The sequence below is a fragment of the Echinops telfairi genome, unplaced genomic scaffold (genome assembly GCF_000313985.2).
Source record: "Echinops telfairi isolate 266 unplaced genomic scaffold, ASM31398v2 ScPeMD7_4225;HRSCAF=4972, whole genome shotgun sequence".
Lineage (NCBI taxonomy): Eukaryota > Metazoa > Chordata > Mammalia > Afrosoricida > Tenrecidae > Echinops > Echinops telfairi.
In genome coordinates this window covers 16,432,521-16,450,883 of record NW_022108124.1, presented here as the reverse complement: position 1 = coordinate 16,450,883, position 18,363 = coordinate 16,432,521, and the positions used below count along the sequence as shown (strand labels likewise).

Here is an 18,363-nt window from a genome sequence, read left to right as displayed (position 1 = left end):
GACTTTCCACTCACTGTCCTGTGATCTTCCTGCATTTGGCGTCATTGCATGTGTTGCATGAGTCTGAAGAGGAATTTATAGATTGGTATCGGACATAGGGGCTAATATCAGACCGATGGACTTGATCTGGACTGAGCTGGGATGTTATCTCAATATTCAAATGCTTTTTTATATAAAGCCCTCTCATACACACAAGTGTCTATGAATTTGTTGCTCTAGTCCACCCAGACTAACACAAACATCAACGTAGTATTCATGCTTTCTGGTTTGGGTTGTGGGACTTGCATTTCTGGAGTCTACTTTAAAGGAAAACCAAAGATGGACCATCATACTCATTGCTGAACATAGCAAGAATTGAAAGCAAAAGAAAAACACCCAGCAAAGGGGCGTTGTTGCTGGACACCCCTCCATGTGGTAGGAAGGCGGTCATCAAGAAGAATTTTTATAAGTAGTAGAAGATAGATGGGATAATGCTACCGAGGGATACTGTCGTCTGAAAACAGAGTCTCGGTTAGTCTTTTGAAACATCCTGTGGCCTGTGGCTGACCCCTTTTCACAGAGGATGAAGCGGAGGCCTTCTGAAACTCAGTGGTTTGTTGGTAGTTGTCCAACTAGTAAGTGGGTGTGTCTAGACGGGACCTAAGTTTGCCTCCTTGAGTGACCAAGGATGGTGGAGTTTGGTTTGTTGACAAACCCGAGGCTAAGACTATAACGTGGAATATGTGCAGGATTGTGTTTGGGTGGTGGGAACATGGTGGAACTTTTAATTCTCTAGTTTCCTAAATGTACTGCCGGAACAAATACTGTTTTTACCACGGAGGGGCAGAGAGGAACGGAACGCCTCTAGTTAAGATCAAAAGGAAACAAATGAGAGACAAACCAAGGAAAGGCTATTGGGTGTTGCTAGAGTGAGAGACCAGAGCACGTAGGGGGTGGGGGTGGGGGAAGGGGGTGGGCTTCTCGAGATTTTATCCTTGGGAAATAGGAGGCCAAGAAGAGGCAAAGTCTCAGATGTCCCAGGCTTGCAGTGACACCAAGCAAGGTGTTAGGTGGTGAGGGAGCATCATGAAGAAGACAGCAGGACTCCCATTTTCCTAAACACACTGAATGCCACACAGCCCCTCCCCAAGCCCCCTTCTTCTCTTTCAGAGGAACCAGGGCCCCTGGCATGCTGTAGGGATTATCTGTGATTCCACCTGCTTGTGCACGCGCGCGCGGCCACTTTGAACATCCTGAAGAAGATGAAGGCTCCTGTGGTCCTCTCCCTCATCAGTTACCTCGTGGTGCCAAGTGGAGCTCGGGTCTTAGGGCGTTGCAAGGTGGCTAAGAAGCTCCAGGAAGGAGGCCTGAATGACTTTGAAGGCTATAGTCTTGAAAACTGTGAGTGTGACCCTCTCAACCCCTTTTTCTTTCCACCCCATCCCTCCCATCCCTGGCCCACGTAACCCAATTCCAGCTTCCCGTACAGCAGCAAATCTCCTGGTCTGTCTTAGGGGTGTGCCTGGCTTACTTCGAGAGCAAGTTCAACCCCACCGCTGTCTACGACACCTTGCATGGTGACTACACTGGCTATGGCCTCTTCCAGATCCGGAATAACGGGTGGTGCGACCGCGGCAAGAACCGTTGCCACGTGTCATGCTCTAGTAAGCCCCTTCGTCTGTTCCATGCGGGAGATCTGGGGATGGTGGTGGGGTGCTCAGGAGTCTGCCTTTCCCAGGGCCAGACTGGAAGGGTAAGTTTGGAAGGAGGGAGGAGGAGAGCCCAGCAGGATCTGAGCTGAACTGTATCTAAGGCAGAAGCTCAGGGGCCTGAGCACAGGTACTTCCAGCGTGGTTGCTGCTGCTGGCTGCCGTTGGGACAATCCAAACGCACGGTGACCCGATGTGTGCCAAGCATAACTGCCTCAGAGGATGTTCCAGGCTGTGACCTTTCCAAAGAAGGTCGCCAGGCCTGTCTTCTGAGGCACCTCTAGGTAGTAGTTGAACGTTTAATGGGACCATGACAAGAGTAGACAGTGAGAAAGGGCTGTGGTGAGTCAGGCAAAGTCACCTGGGAACGCAGCAATGGAACCCCACGCCCAAATGGACAGAGAGGTGTCAGGGCGTCGAGAGGAGGCGGGGAGGAAGCAGAATTCACCCAAGACCATCTGAGCTGGAGCTGCAGGAGCACTGGGTTCCTGCAGGGCCTGTGGTCACTCACACTCGGCCCCTACTTCCTTACTTTGGGGGAACCGGTGCTGTCACTTTGCCATTTTCGAACGCACCCATCAAGAGAGGAAGGCAAATCCCCGTTGTTGTCGGGGGCCTCAAGTCGGAGTTCTGACTCATCGTGACTCCTTAACACCACGGAACCAACACCCCCAGGTCCTGCGTCATCCTCACAATGGTCCTTATGTGTGAGCCCATGGTTGCAGTCACTGTGTCCATCCATCTTGCCCAAGGCCTTCCTCTTTTTGTTGTTTTTGCTGCCTTTCCACTTGGCCAAGCACGGTCCTTCTCTTGGAACTGGTCTCTCCTGACAACACGTCCCAAGAACATGAGGCAAAGCCTCACGATAGCTGCCTCTAAGGAGCATCCTTGGCTGTGTCCTCCAAGGCAGACTTGTTTGCTCATCTGGCAGTCCATGTGCTTTCGCTGCTCTTCTCCAATCACCATAATTCAAAGCATTCATTCTTTGGTTTTCCTTCTTCAATGTCCAATTGCCACATGCCTAGGAGACAAATCCTTAGTGGTTCAAAAGAAGAGCAAGTGAGGACTGCAGTCAGTGATGACGCTGACAGCATCAGGTGATCCTTGTAGCCGACTACGTGGGCTGAATGGTCACTGAGCGAACAGAACCAGTGCAAGAGGGGAGATACTTTGGAGATGCCCACAGAAAGCTGAGACCTGCCCACACCCAGTCCAGGGACTACGCTCAGTGAAAAGGAAGAGCTAGGAAATCCAGAGCAAGGACATTCTAAATAGAAGAGAAAGGGAATCTTCCCTGAGAATCTGCAGCCACCGAGGAATAGGATTCACCAGGCAGCAAGTCATCATGAGCAACAAGCTCTAGACCAGGGGTTCTCAACCTTCTGAATGCCGGGACCCTTTCATACAGTTCCTCATGTTGTGGTGACCCTCCAACCATAACATTATTTTCATTGATACTTCATCACTGTCATTTTGCTACTGGTATGAATCAGGCGACCCCTGTGATAGGGTTGTTCAGCCCCCCAAAGGGTTCAAGACCCACAGGTTGAGAACCACTGCTCTAGACTCCATGTTAAATAAGGAAGAGGTGCTGAGCCCTATGAGAAGTATTGTATACTTTTCCTATCCAGTAGGGAGAGGGAACAGGACCAGGCCAGACTTGGTGGCCAAGTAGAATCTTGGCCTTTTCCCGATCCTTTGCTAGCTGTGTGATTTGAGCCTCAGTTTTCCCACCTGTAAAATGGATACAACAGTCCCGAGGTCACTAGAGTTTTTTTGACTTTACAATTGGACAGGGTATGTAGAAGGTGGAGCGTGATTGGGGTTGACTACTGCTGGTGCTTGATGAATGCAGCTTCCTTCTTTCCAATACTGTACACCCCCTCCTCACTCCTGGCCTGGCTACATTCCAAAGAGCAGGCGGTAAGCAAAACCAGCCATATGCTACAATGGAGGATGACCACATCACATCACCAAATGGAGGAGGACGATGTCACGATCACCTCACGGCCACATGGCATTGCTGTGCCAAAGTACAGCATTCCGTAAGTGCCACCCCTCTGAGGATCGTGACTCAGCCAAGATGACACGGAAGCTTAATCAGCACAGCCCCTCTTATCCGCAGGGTGTGCGTCTCTAACGCATACCATAGTTGGATAGAAGATCTTTATGACTGATGTGCTGAAATTTGAAATGTTGGATAGCAATGTGGTCAGTAAAAGAGGAGTAGTTGTTTTTCACAAGGAAATTGGAGACCAGGATTACATATATACATGTATGTAAATAATAGATATAAGTAAAGGCCTACTCTGATTACACACTAACTTTTTAACATAACGCAAAGGGGCTTCTAAAAGTTTTTTGAGAAATTACATTACTTTTTAATTCTATTTTTTTCATGAATATTTGAAGTCCCCTTGGAATGCCATAATAAGTATTTTGTTTGTTTGTTTTTATTGTGTCATAACCTAGTGCCCTTATGTTGCCATGAGCCACTGTATGTATCTTGAATTTGAAATAGAATAGGCTTTGAAGGAGTTGGTTTGTCCGTAAGTTGGACGTGCATAATCTGGGTGCCGCCTGTATTGAATCAAAGCTGCGTGGAAAGAATTCAGAATGGACGGGAGACAGCAGGCAAGCCCATCAGTGGTAGAGCTTGAATGACTACAGTTTCCATGAATGGAGGGCCCAGGTTATGGGATACGCTGGGGAAAAGTGCCACAGGAAGTGATGTGTACGGTCTCTAAGCTGTAGGTGATGAGTTGGGCTGCTGTCAGGTCAACAGTTGAAAGCCACGGCCACTCTGCTGGATGAAGATGAGGCTTTCTACTCCTGTAAAGAGTGACAGTCTCAGAGACCCACAGAGGCAGTTCTACCCTGCCTGTAGGGTCGCTATGAGTTGGAATGGCAGTGAGTTTTCTTCTTCTTCTTCTTCTTCTTTTTAAAGGATCTAGGATTCTGAAGATGGCAGTGAGTTTTGGAGGGTGTGTTAGTCTGAGTTGACTAGAGAAACAAATTTATAGACAATCATATGTGTATAAGAGAGAGCTTTATGTAAAAGAGCAATTGTACATTAAGAAAATATCCCAGCCCAGTCCAGATCAAGTCCATAAGTCTGATATGACCCCATATGCCAATACTAGTCCATACATTTCTCTTTAGACTCATGCAGCCATGCCATGATGCTGAATGCAGGAAGATCACAGCCCAGTGAGTGGGAAGTCTTGTGGATCCAGTGGTGGTCGAAGCATTTCAGTGCTGGCGTGGGTAAACTCCATGTGGCTTCTCTAGCTCCACGGCTCTGACTGCCATCAGCTTAGCTCCAGGTGGCTTGTCAGCAGGAATGTCTCCCAGGGAGTGTGTGTGTGTGTGTGTGTGTGTGTCCCACCTCAAGCAAGCTATTTATCTCCTTAAAGCCTCCATATGAGGTCATCAAGCTGCGACCTGATTGACAGGCTAAACTCCACCCCTTAATTCTTAAGAGTCTCAAATTGACAACAGATTATGCAATGACCACAGAGGGGGAAACTGAAGTGACACTTTAAGGAAAAGCAATCAGATCAGATTAGGAAAGAGGGAGACTGTAGACAAGAAGGGAGTTTCTGCATTCATCCAAAGGGTGAGGTGTTGGTCTCCATACTCCAACAGGAGACTGGAAGAGGAAGGAGGAAGGCATAGACATGTCAGCTTCTCAGGAGCGCCCCTGGGCCCTTTCACATGCTATCCCCTCTCCCGGAACAACTTTTCTTCCAGAGATTTCCCACAACCCCCTTTCCATATCTACTCCTCAGAGGTCAAGTGGTCCATTCACCCTTCCCTTGCCCTTCACGTCCAAATTAAATGATCCTCCCTCCGAAGTGCTCCCATTTCGTGCTGTATCCTCCCCCTCATGCCCCTGCCCATCCTTCCAGGAATCCCTGTATGACAACTGCCTTTGACTCTACCAAGGAGCCCTCCCATGCAGAGGTTAAGTGATTGACTGCTAACTGAAAGGTTGGCTGTTCGAGCACTCCAGCTACTCCACAGGGGAAAGATGTGACAGCCTGCCTCCACAAAGATGGGAGCCCTGGGAGCCAGTTCTTCTCTGTCCTATAGAGTTGCTGTGAGTCAGAATCAACTCGGTGGCGATGGTTACGACTCTACTCTCTTCCAGGCTGCATGCTCTGTTGAGGGTAGGGTCTGGTTTGCCATGTTTGTCACGTATGTCTCCACTGTCTCTCGTAGTGTCTAGCACAGCATACATATTATATAGATATCTAGATATCTAAATACATCTAAACACGTTATCAGGAGAGACCGAAGGACATCAAGCTTGTCAAGTGGAGGGGCATCGAAATCTAGGAAGACCCTCCATGAGATGGATTGGCACTGTGGCTGCAACAACGGGCTCAAACATAAGAACGATTGTAAGGATGCTTCATTTGGTTGTACACAGGGTTGCTATGCGTTGGAACAGCACCTAGCAACAATCAACCCCACCCCCAGCCCCCAAAACCACACTCACTGCAATCGAGTTGATTGAGACTGATAGTGCCCCTCTAGGACTGAGGAGGACCGCCCTTGTGGGTTTCTGAGACTGTAACTCTTTTGGGAAGCAGCCAGCCTCGTCTTTCTCTGGCAGAGTGTCTGGTGGTTTAGAACTGCTGACATTGTAGTTGGCAGCCCAACCACCATGCCACCAGTTCTCTTCTGAACAACAACAGGTTCAAATATCTCTATCTATAATAAAAATGAGTTAAGAATTATAAGACAAAAAAGGCAATGGGTTTAGTCAAATATGACTATACCCTACTACCCCCTAAGGTGGCCTAAGAAAAAAATCTAGGAATAGAATTATTCTTGGAAGCACATAGAGGCCATTCAAGGTGTGAACCCTCTGCACCTTCCCTAACTTAGTTGTCTTCCAATAGCATGTTGTTGTCCCAATTCATTTTCTCCACAGCTCTCCTGAATCCAGATTTAAAGAAGACAATTGAATGCGCCAAGAAAATTGTACAAGGCAAGGAAGGGATGGGAGCATGGTAAGCAGTTCATCTTTAAAGGCTTTCCCTTCATTGTCGTTGATGGAGTCTCGCTCTGGGCCATGGTGTAGATGCAGCACAAACCTGTGGGGTCCAACCTGCCAAAGCAAGCACCACTTCACCACAGAGTCCCATAGCTCCCAGGCCATGGAGGAAAAGAATAATGATCAGACTAATTGCTTTTACTTGAACCCTATTTTTGTTTTATATTGCAAATCCAGCTTAGGGTGCCAGGTAGAGCGGATGCTAGGGTCTATGTATTGGATCGTTCTCCTCCCTGATGATTTCTTTGGTGTAAATTCCTATAAGCTTTAGAGTTTCCACAGGATGTCAAGTGATTATAGTGCTGCGGGTGTGCTCCTAGGTGGTCCAGGAGAGGGACCTGAATGTGAGCTTCAAACGGACCCGTCTGAATAAGCGGGGAAATATACTTGTTCCATATATGAAAGTTATCAAATGTGCATTTTCTTTCATTCTGGAACTGTTCGACTTTATCGGGAGGGATAGACATACTTGCAGTAATAGCACCATGTCTCTCTCTGTTCTTCAAAATAAATGCTGAATTCAATGGGAAAGTGAGTACCAAGTGAATGGAAAGCAGTCAATGAATGAATGACGGCGTCAACAAATGAGCAAGACCGAGGGAAACGGTTTCAGGAACGCAGGCAGTGTAACAGATGAGCAAGCCACGCTTCCCTCGGGCCTCTTGTCTAGGAACACGAACCCCACTGGACAGGAAGCCCACGTGTGCACACACACACACACACACACACACGTGCGCGCGCGCGTATACACAAGTGCAGGCCAATGGGAGTTGAGCTACCATACCTGGGATGGCCATACATCCTGGTTTACTGGTGGGTGGGTGGTTTCCAGGTGATGCCTGTTGATCTGATATATTTTGTCATAGTCACTCTCAAAAGGGCCCCGTTTGGACAATGAGTGACATGCTAAGTCTACCCCAAACCAAGGTGGCTCACGAGTCTCTCTCTCTCTCTCTCACACACATACACACACACACACACACACACACACACACACACAACAACAACATGACCCCACAAGGCAGCCCTAATAACGCCGACACTGAGACAGGCCTAGTCATGACATGGGGAAAGAGAAACACAAACACAAATCCACGTCCTGTGGAGCTGATCCCGACTCACTGCCACCCTCCTGGACAGCGAAGGACTGCCCCAAAGAGCTTCCACGGCCGTTGATCCCATGGAGGCAGACTGCCACGCCTTTCTCCCACAGAGCAGCTTGGGTTAGCAGCCGATCACTGCTCTTCAATCGCCTGAGCTCCCTGAGAAAGAGGAAAGGAGGCCCCGGCCCCCAGGAGTCCACGTCCACCGAGGGGCAGCCTATGAAGTAGTGACCTCCAAGGGTTCCTTGGGCGCTACCTGCAGGCAGCAGAGCCTGCTCAGCCCGTCTGCAGAAATACATTGAGACAGGCTATCTTCAAGGCCACATTTTGACCCAAGTGAATACACTTGAAGAAGCCACTCAGTCCACCCGTGCCTTGGTGGCTGCTGTCAAATCGATTCAGACTCCTGGAGACCCGACAAGACAGAGTGGAAGTGCCCCATTGGATCTCCAAGGCTGTCATTGTTAGGGAAGCTGGCGGCCACATCTTTGTGGGAGGAGCGACTGGTAGGTTCAAACTGCTTTTTTGGTTAGCAGCCGAGATGCTGAATCCCCGTGCCACCAGAGAGCTGCCTTCGATCAAGGCACAGGGCCTTTTTAGATGGCGACCCTGACACGGCCGTTATCAGTTGTGCCTGGAAAGCTCATGAGGCTTCAGCCTCAGGGGCTCTGCCGACTTTTACTTTGATGGTATTTTTTCTTAGAGAAAGCTCCTCACCGCTTCCAGCCCCACAAACCCTGGCTCCATCCCTGGCCCTTGCATGACAACTGGGCAAAACGCATTAACAGAACCTGCTCCCTCAGCCCTGGTGTCTGGAGCACCCCAGGGAGCACACATACTCACTCACCCTCAACCCTCAGCCCCGCCCTGAACCGATCACTATCTCAGTGGGGCAGGAGGAAGCCAGCAAGTGGTGGAGGAGCTCAACTAAGCAGGCCATGAATAGCACCATATCCAGATGAGTCCGTTTGTTTTTGGAATCACAGTCCTGTCAATCAATTTCCTAAAATAGAGTCGATCTGAAGGGAAATGGAAAATAAACAAAATGCATATAATTCTTAAGATTTACATATTCATTTAACTTATTTCCTCCAGGAATCACTCAATTTCTTTAGGTGGACATACATAAATATTCTGATATAATATAAATGTCATGTTCTGAGAAACACTCCATTGCTGCTCTCTTGGAAGTTAAATCTGGAAACACATGGTTGTAAAACAGAAACGTGTTTTGCGTGATAAGTTAATATTGCATGTTGCATCCTTTTAATGGGTCTGTGTACCGAAAAGACCCAGTGGCCATTCCACCACGTCAGGAGGGAGTGTATGAGCAGAACCAATGGCGCTGAACGCAGAAGTTTAAGCTGCACTGAAAGAATTAGTCAAAAGCAATAGCTTCAGGAATTGCTGGAATACCAATTGAAATGTTTCCACGAGTTGATAAAGCATTGGAAGTACTCATTCATCTATGCCAGGGAATTTGGAAGGGAGCTACTTGGCCAACTGACTGGAAGAGATCCATATGGCCACTGATTCTGAAGAAAGGTGGCCCAAAAGAATGTACACAGAATGCACAATGGAACAATATCGTTGATAACACATGCAAGTAAAATCTTGCCGAAGATCATCTAACAACGGTTGCAGCAGTGCTTTCACAAGGAGCTGCCAGAAGTTCAGGCTAGATTCAGGAGAGGATATGGATCAAGGGATATTATAGTTGAGGTAAGTTGGATCTTGGATTGAAGCACAGAATACCAGAAAGATGTTTACTTGTGCTTTATTGACTATGCCAAGGCATTCAGCTGTGTAAATCATAACAAAGTATGGATGGCCTGGAGAAGAGTGGGGAGTCCAGAACGTGATTATGCTCATGCCAAGCTTGTCCATAGATGAAGAAGCAGTTGTGCAAATGGAACAAGAGAATACTGCAGGGTCTAAAATCAGAAAAGTGTGCATCAGGGTTATACTCTTTCACTATGCTTATTAAATCTGTATGCTGAGAAGCTGGCTTCTATGAAGAAGGTGGCATCAGGCTTGGAGGAAGGCTTAGAAACAATGTGTGGTATGCAGATGACACAACCTTGCTTGCTGAAAGTGAGGAGGATTTGAAATACTTAGTGATGAAGATTAAGGACCAAGCCTTCAGTCTGGATTACAACTCAATGTAAAGAAGACCCAAATCCTCACAAGTGGACCAATCGGTAACATCGTGATAAATGGAGAAAAGATGTCGATTGTTAAGGAGTTCATCTTGCTTGCACCCACAATCAATGCTCATGGAAACAGCAGTCAAGAGATCAAATGACGCATTGCATTGGGTAAATCTTCTGCATAAAACCTCTTTAAAGTCTTAAAAAGCAAGGAGGCTACTTTGAGGACTAAGATGCACTGGACCCAAGCCATTTTTCAGTGGCCTCACATGCATGTGGAAGTTGTGCATTGAATGAAGAAGCCTGAAGAAGAATCAATGCATTTGGATTGTGTTGTGGAGAAGAATATTGAAATACCAAGGACTGCTAAAGGACAAACTGATTTGTCTTGAAGGCAATCCAGACAGAGTACTCCTCAGATGCAAAGATAATGGGACTTCATCTTGCATCCCTCAGACATGTTGTTGGGAGAGACCAGTCCCTGGAGAAGGACGTCATGTTAGGTAGGGTAGAGAGTGTGTTAGTCTGGGTTGACTAGAGAAACAAATTCGTGGAGACCCCTGTGGTTAAGAAAGAGCTTTATATACAAGAGCAGTTGACTATTGAGAAAACATCCCAGCCCAGTCCAGATCAAGTCCATAGTCTGATATTTGCCCATATGTCCAATACCAATCTATAAATTCCTCTTCAGACTCATGAAATACATGCAATGGTGCTGAATGCAGGAGGACCACAGGCCAGTGGGTGGAAAGTCTTGTGGATCCAGTGGCAATAGAAGCATCTTAGCACTGGCAGGGGTTTCCATGTGGCTCCTCCAGTTCCCAGGGCACAGGATCTGTCAGCAGAGTGCCATGTGTCTTGTCAGTAGAGGTCTCCCAGGGAGTGAGTTGAGAGAGAGAGTGTTTTCCACCTCCAAGGAGGAACTACAGGATTCCCAGAATCCTCAGGGGAAGGCCATGCCCATACAGAGACCTCATTGGCTATACAATTATTGACAGGCTAGACTCCACCCACCCATAATCCTCTCAAATTGACAACAGATTACATAACTACCAGAAAGAGGCAGTGAAAAAGAAGACAGCCCTCAAGGAGATGGATTAACCCTATGGCTCCAACAATGGGCTTAAGTACAGGAACAATTGTGAGGATGGCAAAGGACCGGGCATAAGGTTGCTACGGGCTGGACCTGAATCAATGAGACCTAATAATAACAACAATAACGTGCCTCCTGCCTTGCTTATGCGCACACACAGAATAATATCAACAGTAATACCAGTGTTGTCGGTTATTCCCAACAGACAATAAAGTACAAAATTCACTTGGTACATCAACGGAAACTTCTAATATTTGATAAATATTAATATTTTCAGATGGTTGCTCTGTTAGTATTAAATAATTAAGTTAGAATATTAAATGAAAACTCATGCTAGCATTCTAGCTTGTGTCTGCATGTGTACCAAACTATATTAAAGTTAAAGTTATAAATATCATGGTTTATATATTTTAGGACACAACTGTATGTAAGGGTTACACAGTTAAAATGTTACTTGACCGAATTCATTGCAATGATTGATTTTTGCGACTTCCCTCACTTTTAAATGGCACCAGGGACTGGGGTGCCCATTGTGTCTGTATTACGGCAACGAGCCATGATTGCTGGCCCTCCTGGCTGATGCTGCCAGATCAGCAGATGTGGATGGCTCTCTCAGAATAAATCAGAAACCTGCTATCCATGAACCTAGTCTGTCCTTGTCCGGTAATTGCGCATGTTGGGTCCAGTTGCTTATGAGGCCACTGTAGCAAGAGTTAGACCCAATAGCCCCTGCTCACCCCACTTCTTGTTTATTATAAAGAAATCATGTCCTCTTCAAAGACCTGCCGAGACAGAGCATTTCAATTACATAGACGGGAACTGTAGGAGATAGGTAGCAACATAAGACATCAACAAAACGGGCCAACTAGTACCTGTTTTGTTGATGCCCTAAGTATGTGGTTACATGTTGGGCTGTTAACCGAAAGGTCAGCAGTTTGAAACCACCAGCCACTCCAAGGGAGCAAGATGAAGCGTTCTACTCCCGTAAAGAGTTAAAATCTCGGAATCCCACAGAGACGGTTCTACCCTGTCCTCCGGGGTTGCTATGAACCAGCATCCACTCACTAGCAGTGAGGTTTTGCTTGTCTGTTTGGGGGTGTGGCATGGGACGAGAGGGGTATGAAGAGCTGGGGAGTACCAGCATTCATGCCAAGGTGTGGTGAGAGCAAGGGCGATGGACTTGAGATCGACAAATCCTTCCTACCTGTGCCCACAGCAAGGTGGCAAACTCAACTGCTTTAAAGGCCAAACCAGGGTGTGGTGGTGGTGGTGGTGGTTGATGCATGTGAAGGCAGTGGTACCCTGGAGAGAGATGCCCACTAGGGGGTTCCCTCCCATTCATTGTTCTGACTTTCCTCTCCACAGGCCTTCCTGGTCCCTGAACTGTCAGAACTCCGACACTCTGGAACGCTGGCTGGATGGGTGCAATCTGTAGCTGCCTGGGTGGCCCCACACCACCCACCAGGCCCATCTTGTGCAGGAAGATGCTTTTCTGTCTGTCTCTGTCACCAGAACCTACTGATTCGCTCACTTCTTGCCAGTTCCAAAAGGAAAAGGACAAACGTGTGTTTCATTCAGGGATGCAGAATAAAGGAGCGACTGCCTCCCCCTGGGCCAGAGGTCTCCATTTGTAGGATGATGTGGTGATGCCTTCTTTCCCTTCATGCCATAATGTTAACAGGACCAAATCTCAGATGGTGGGGAGCATTTGGGGTAAGGGAACTATCTGGATAACCAGATGCTCCCCTGGACGTCTGTATTAATAGGGAAAGGAAGGAAAGGAGGGGGGGGGGCAGATGGAAAGAGGAGAGGCAGAAAAGAGAAGTCAAGGTGAAGCCATCCAATTGTTCAAAGATTGAGACTGTCCCATGCTGGGTGGACACGGTAGAAGTGAGCATTCACCAAATCCTCTTTGCTGCTCTATGGTTAGAATCAAGTGACAGTGTTCTTGTGTTTTAAAAGTTAAGTTTTAAAGAAAAGTACCACCAGCAATAACACAAAACAAGGTAGCTGAGAAACTATCAAAGCTGCCTGGAAATGCAAGTCAACCCATCACAGTAACTCATAGTATCTGGTGGGAATTTGGGGCATCACAGAAAGCTGAAATGAGTGACAGCGTGTCACCCTCTGGCTGTTTGGCACTTTTTATGTTGTGTGTTTGTCTACTGAAGCAAAGAACGTCAAGGAATAAAAAGGTGGCATTTCATCAAAAGTATACGAAGTTTCATGAAATGGATAAGTATTACAAGCATAATTTCCTCCTAATTTTTTAATACCTATGAATGAAATGAGCATTACCACGGGCGCTTAGAAGACGCTGTTGTGCAGATGAATGTTAAAAAAGAGTGAGAATTGTACATTGTGATTTGCACATTGGACGCCTCTCCAGCTGCCCACCTTAGAAGTACCGATTACAAGTACCATTTTAACAACCCGTTCTCTGAGTTCAACCAAAAATTAGGTATCAGTTCTTCTGAACCAGTGTGAACCGTCTGCATGCCACCACCGTGTATAAATAACTCTTCGGTTGTCGTTCCAGCCTGCTGTGTTAGCCTACGTCCTTACAACCATCCTAAGAGTTGTTTCTTCTTCTTCTTCTCTCTGCCCTTTGTTGTTCCTTTCATCCATCCAAAGGAAAAGTAAGTGCACAGTGGCCCCTTCAAGGCAGGAGAGTTCTAAAGCGATGTTTGCAGCTCGCCCAGTCATTTTCCAGACAAGAGAAGACATGACTAAAAGAATTTCAGGAGCAGTCATTGCGCTCAGGTTTAGCTTGTACTCAGGTACAGTGGTTTTCATGGCTTTCCTTCCTCTCTAGAGAAAATGATATTTCACGGTGCCAAAGCACACAACATGAATTGGTAACATTCCTACTGGCGGCGCGCTTGCTGTTGAGGTCAAAGAGCATCTTGCAGATGCAGCTAGAACCCTGCTCCCTCGTGAAGGGTGAGTCAGAGTGGAATGATGCCCCGACTTCATCCTGGCCATCAGCCAACATTAATGACAACCTGCCATTGATTCAAACACTATCTCCTCAAGTGCCCGATCCAGTGTGCTGCCGCCTCCTTCCAGCCCATTACTTCTGCTGCAGCTCATTGTCCCCTAATGGCCACTTGTGTCAACATGGGCGTGAGGCTGGAGGACAAAGCAGATGTTAGCGTATTGATTGGCACGGCCTCTCCAAGGTTTCCCAACGTCAGCTCCTGGCTCGGTGCTTTCATACTCGCGGCTAATGGCCCCGCCGACAGCAATCACTCTGAGGTCAGCTTGCACCGTGTGGTTCCTGGAACAATCAAAGCTAGACTGGGACAGCTCAACAGCCGTGGTCCCTCTTATTATTATTACTTCTGTTACCAGCACCTGCCGTATTGACTCCTGCTTTACAAATTTCACATAGCCTCATAGATCTTTACATCATATTTCTAAAGCTTGCAAAAACATTTTAAGCTAGCTATATATTGTAATCATCTTGCAGGTGGCGGGGCTAAAGAACTCAGCTTTTCTCTAACCTGGTAAGTTAAGGAGATGGGATAGTTTTCTCCTCAAAACCTATAATCCCCTCTATGTATGGATTGTGATAAGAGTTGTCTGAGCCCCCAATAAAATGATTTTAAAAAACAAAACAAAACAAAAAAACCTATAATCCCCACATAATACTATGGTACTTCATTTATTTTTAATTGGCATTTATTTTCCATATTAACATTATATTAGCAATTCTATAGAATGATGTGTTATAAAAGTTCCTCAGAATTAATTCATTTCACTTAATTATTACTATTGATTTTCCATTCTATCCATTACCTGCAAACTTGGGTCTCCCGCTTTTTAACTTTGTATTGGGAGCGGTATTAGGCAACTAGCTTAGGACAATAGGCCATTGTCATAGTGTCTTAATCAAAGGCTGGGAATTGAGTTATCAAGAGATGAAGTAATTTTCTGAACATGAACTAAATCAAGAGAAGGCAGCGACCTTAAAATGTTTTTGCAAGCTGCAGGGTTCCCAAACGTCTTTCACAATAAAAAACACCTGTGGTGATTAAAAAAATGCTGATTCCAGAATGGAGCTCAGGAATATGTAGTTTTTAAAAATTGTCTATAGATATAGCGGATCTTTGGGAAATGAGAGAAACCAGTGACTACAAAACACAAGGTTGGGGGGAGTTAAAGACTGGCATTACTGAACTCTCCGAGCCTCCTTTTTCCTGTCTGTAGACTGGAGGGAGCGAGTGATGATGGTATACCAGTTCGTCACTTGCCTGTCAACCTCAAAGTTGATGGTTCAAACCCACTTAATGGCTCTGAGGGAGTAAGACCAGATGATGCGTTTCAGGAAAAATGGCAGCCTGGATAATCCCATGAGTCAGTTCTACTTTGGCACCTGGGGTCATCATGAGTCAAACATCAATTTGATAGAGCCCAACAACAAAACCCTGGTATTGATGACCCAGGTTGGGCTGGTCACATCTTGGTGGCCTTGAGGGGGCTGGCACCAGTAACGAGAGGGCCTTCTGATTCCTGGCCCCTTTCCTTCTTTCCCAGAGCTGTACTGACTCTCTCTCTAAACAAAGATGTGGCTATAGCTCTGCTAGAAGGAGATTGTGAGCATGTGTTGGGAGGCTCGTGCTCTGTGGGCCTTGCTGCCTGGGCCCTGTGTATCCTGCAGCCTACCTTGGCCCAATAGCGGAATCAGATTGTATGTTGCCCACCTTCAGTAGACTGCTTCCCAGAATTCCCTCAAGCTATGCAGTATCTCAAACACTACCTATGTCTGGGGTCACTGGGCCAGGCAGAACCTGATCCTTATTGCTCCTTCCTCTTCCCTCCGTAATTGTCTCTCGTTCCTTTGTACTAAGTGTTGTGTTATCTGCATATAATTAGAAAACTCATTGTCATCAAGTAGTTGCCCACTGACAGTGCCTTTGTAGGACCCTGTAGAACTGCCCATGTAGGTTTCTGAGCAGAGGGTCTCATCTTTCTGACTCAACGAGGGTGGTGCTTTCGAACTATTGACCAATATTTCAAATATTGAACCACGATGTCACCAGAGCTCCCTCATTTGCTCATAGCAGGTGGTTAATGAGCCTTCCATTAAGCCTGACACTATGTGCTTGTTCATATAGACCATCGTCTAGGATCATCTGCTCGGCATACAGATTAAATAAGTATGGAGAAGGGATACAACCCTAGTACTCACCTTTGCTCATTTTAAACCATCTGGTATCCTATTATTCTGCTCAAATGATTGCCTCTTGGGTCTATGTACAGGTTCCACATGAGCACAACTCAGTGTTATGGAATTCCTTTCCCCCCTACAATTTTATACATCATTTGTTATGATCCACAGAATCGAATGCCTTTGCATCGTCAGGGAAAATAACTTTCTGGTAGTTTCTACTTCCAACCAAGGTTCATCTATGAACAATGACATCCCTCATTCAAACATCTCTATCGCCTCCAAAATCTCTGTTTAAAGCATCCTGCTCTCCGAACATCTTGTGTCCCACTGCACTGTCTCTGACAATGACCAGAACCCACGGATCACTTTAGTGATTGCCCTGATGCCCTCACTCTCCTCATAGCCTGTCTGTTCTCCTTCCTCGGCTTGTCTTCCAGAGCCGTCATTCTAAGGCCACCGAGCATACACACACCTCACATCCCCTTTCTCTCTCTCTCTCTCTCTCTCTCTCTCTCCCTCTCTCTCGCATATGCATCAGGCTAAAACTCAACCCTAATTGAATCCAAGTTTCCACCATGTCTACCTAAGGAGTTGTATTTGTCTCGAGGGAAAACAAAGCAACATGCCCAATCTCACTTAACATTCATGGCAGCTGCCAACGAATGAGCCTTCCCACTTCCAGCCCTTAGATATAACTATTTCACACTTCCTCCTTTCCCTTTAAAGCTTCAACACCTCCTCCCCACCCTCTCTCTCAGCTGATAAAATCACTTCCTATTACACCAAGGACACAGAGGCTCTCAGATGGGCCATCCTCAGGCTCCCACCTCACATATGTCCCTTCTGCACTCTCTGGCTCCCCTCCTGCTATTATGGAAGAACTGTTAATGCTCCATCAAGGGCAGCCTCTCTCCATGTGTCCTGCATCCCGTCCACTTCGGCTTACTCTCAGACTTGATATGAGACAAGTGGTAGTGCATTATCACCTCTTCCTTCCCTGTGTGGTTTCTACTTGATTCCCGCTTTGAGGACTCTGAAATTTGATCTTGAAAAAGTAGCTAAAGTGAACAGGAGACACGACGAAGGAAAAGTGGAGCAGACAACTTCAAAAGGCAGCTTGAGAAGACAAAGCAGAGCGTGAGAACGAAATGGGCAAAGAACCGGCATGAGAAACCCCAAGGGAATCACACGCTTGGCACTTCTCAAACGAGAAGAACGGAAGGAAACATTCAAGCCCCGAGTTCCAGTATTGCAGGGCTGAAAAAGGGTTCAAAAAGAACGGATAACAGGCAACCCTTTCAGGAAGTAGCCCATGACCAAGAAACAAAGGTGTTGAATGAGGAAGTCCAAGCTGCACTGATTGCACTGTGGAAATGAGGTGAAAATGAGGTGGACAAGAGGGTCAAGGCACTGGAAAGACGAACGATGGAGAGGTCACCACAAATGGGTGCGATGCTGGAAGTTCTTGCTTGTCTGTGCCAGGATTTTGGAAGACAGCTACCTATCTGAAACAGACTGTAAGAGATCCAGAGTTGTGCCCATTTCAAAGAAAGATGATCCATCAGAATTGTTGGCTTACCTAATAATATTTTTTAATATCACACCCAAATAAAATGTTGCTGAAGATAATTCAAAAATGGTTGCAAAGATACATCAACAGGAAACTGCCAGAAATTCAAGCCAGATTCAGAAGAGGATACGAAACGAGGGGGATCATTGCTAACATCAGATGGATTTGGGCTGAAAATAGAATACAGGACAGATGTTTACTTGTGCCTGACTATGTGAGATAATTGACTGTGATCATTATAACCAATGATGGGTAATCCTGCAAAGAATGGGAATTACAGAACAGTTCATTTCATTTATGCAAACCTGTACATAGCCCAAGAGGCAGTTGTCCAGACAGAAGGAATAATAGACCACTTGGTTTAAAATCAAGGAAGATGTGTGGCAGGATTGTGTCCTTTCGCCATATTTAGTCAATCTGCATACCAAGCAGGTAATCTGAGACGCTGGACTGCACGAGGAAGAATGCGGATCAGGACTTCAGGAAAGTTTGCTAGCAACCTGCTATCTGTAGGTGTG

The 18,363-nt window shown here is 46.5% G+C and overlaps 1 protein-coding gene across 1 annotated transcript; it reads left to right on the top strand.

The window, feature by feature from the left end:
• The first annotated feature begins 1,238 nt into the window (after nt 1-1,238).
• On the top strand, nt 1,239-12,534 carry LYZL4 (lysozyme like 4). The gene is made up of 4 exons (XM_004708668.2): nt 1,239-1,380; nt 1,494-1,643; nt 6,631-6,709; nt 12,465-12,534. The coding sequence occupies exons 1-4, from the start codon at nt 1,242-1,244 to the stop codon at nt 12,532-12,534; spliced, it is 438 nt and encodes a 145-aa protein (XP_004708725.1). The 5' UTR covers nt 1,239-1,241.
• Nucleotides 12,535-18,363: the final 5,829 nt, after the last annotated feature.

Coding starts and splice junctions, on each gene's coding strand:
- LYZL4 (XM_004708668.2), top strand. CDS start 1,242: ATGAAGGCTCCTGTGGTCCTCTCCCTCATCAGTTACCTCGTGGTGCCA. Junction 1,644..6,630: donor TTGCCACGTGTCATGCTCTA/GTAAGCCCCTTC, acceptor TTTTCTCCACAG/CTCTCCTGAATCCAGATTTA. Junction 6,710..12,464: donor AAGGAAGGGATGGGAGCATG/GTAAGCAGTTCA, acceptor TCCTCTCCACAG/GCCTTCCTGGTCCCTGAACT.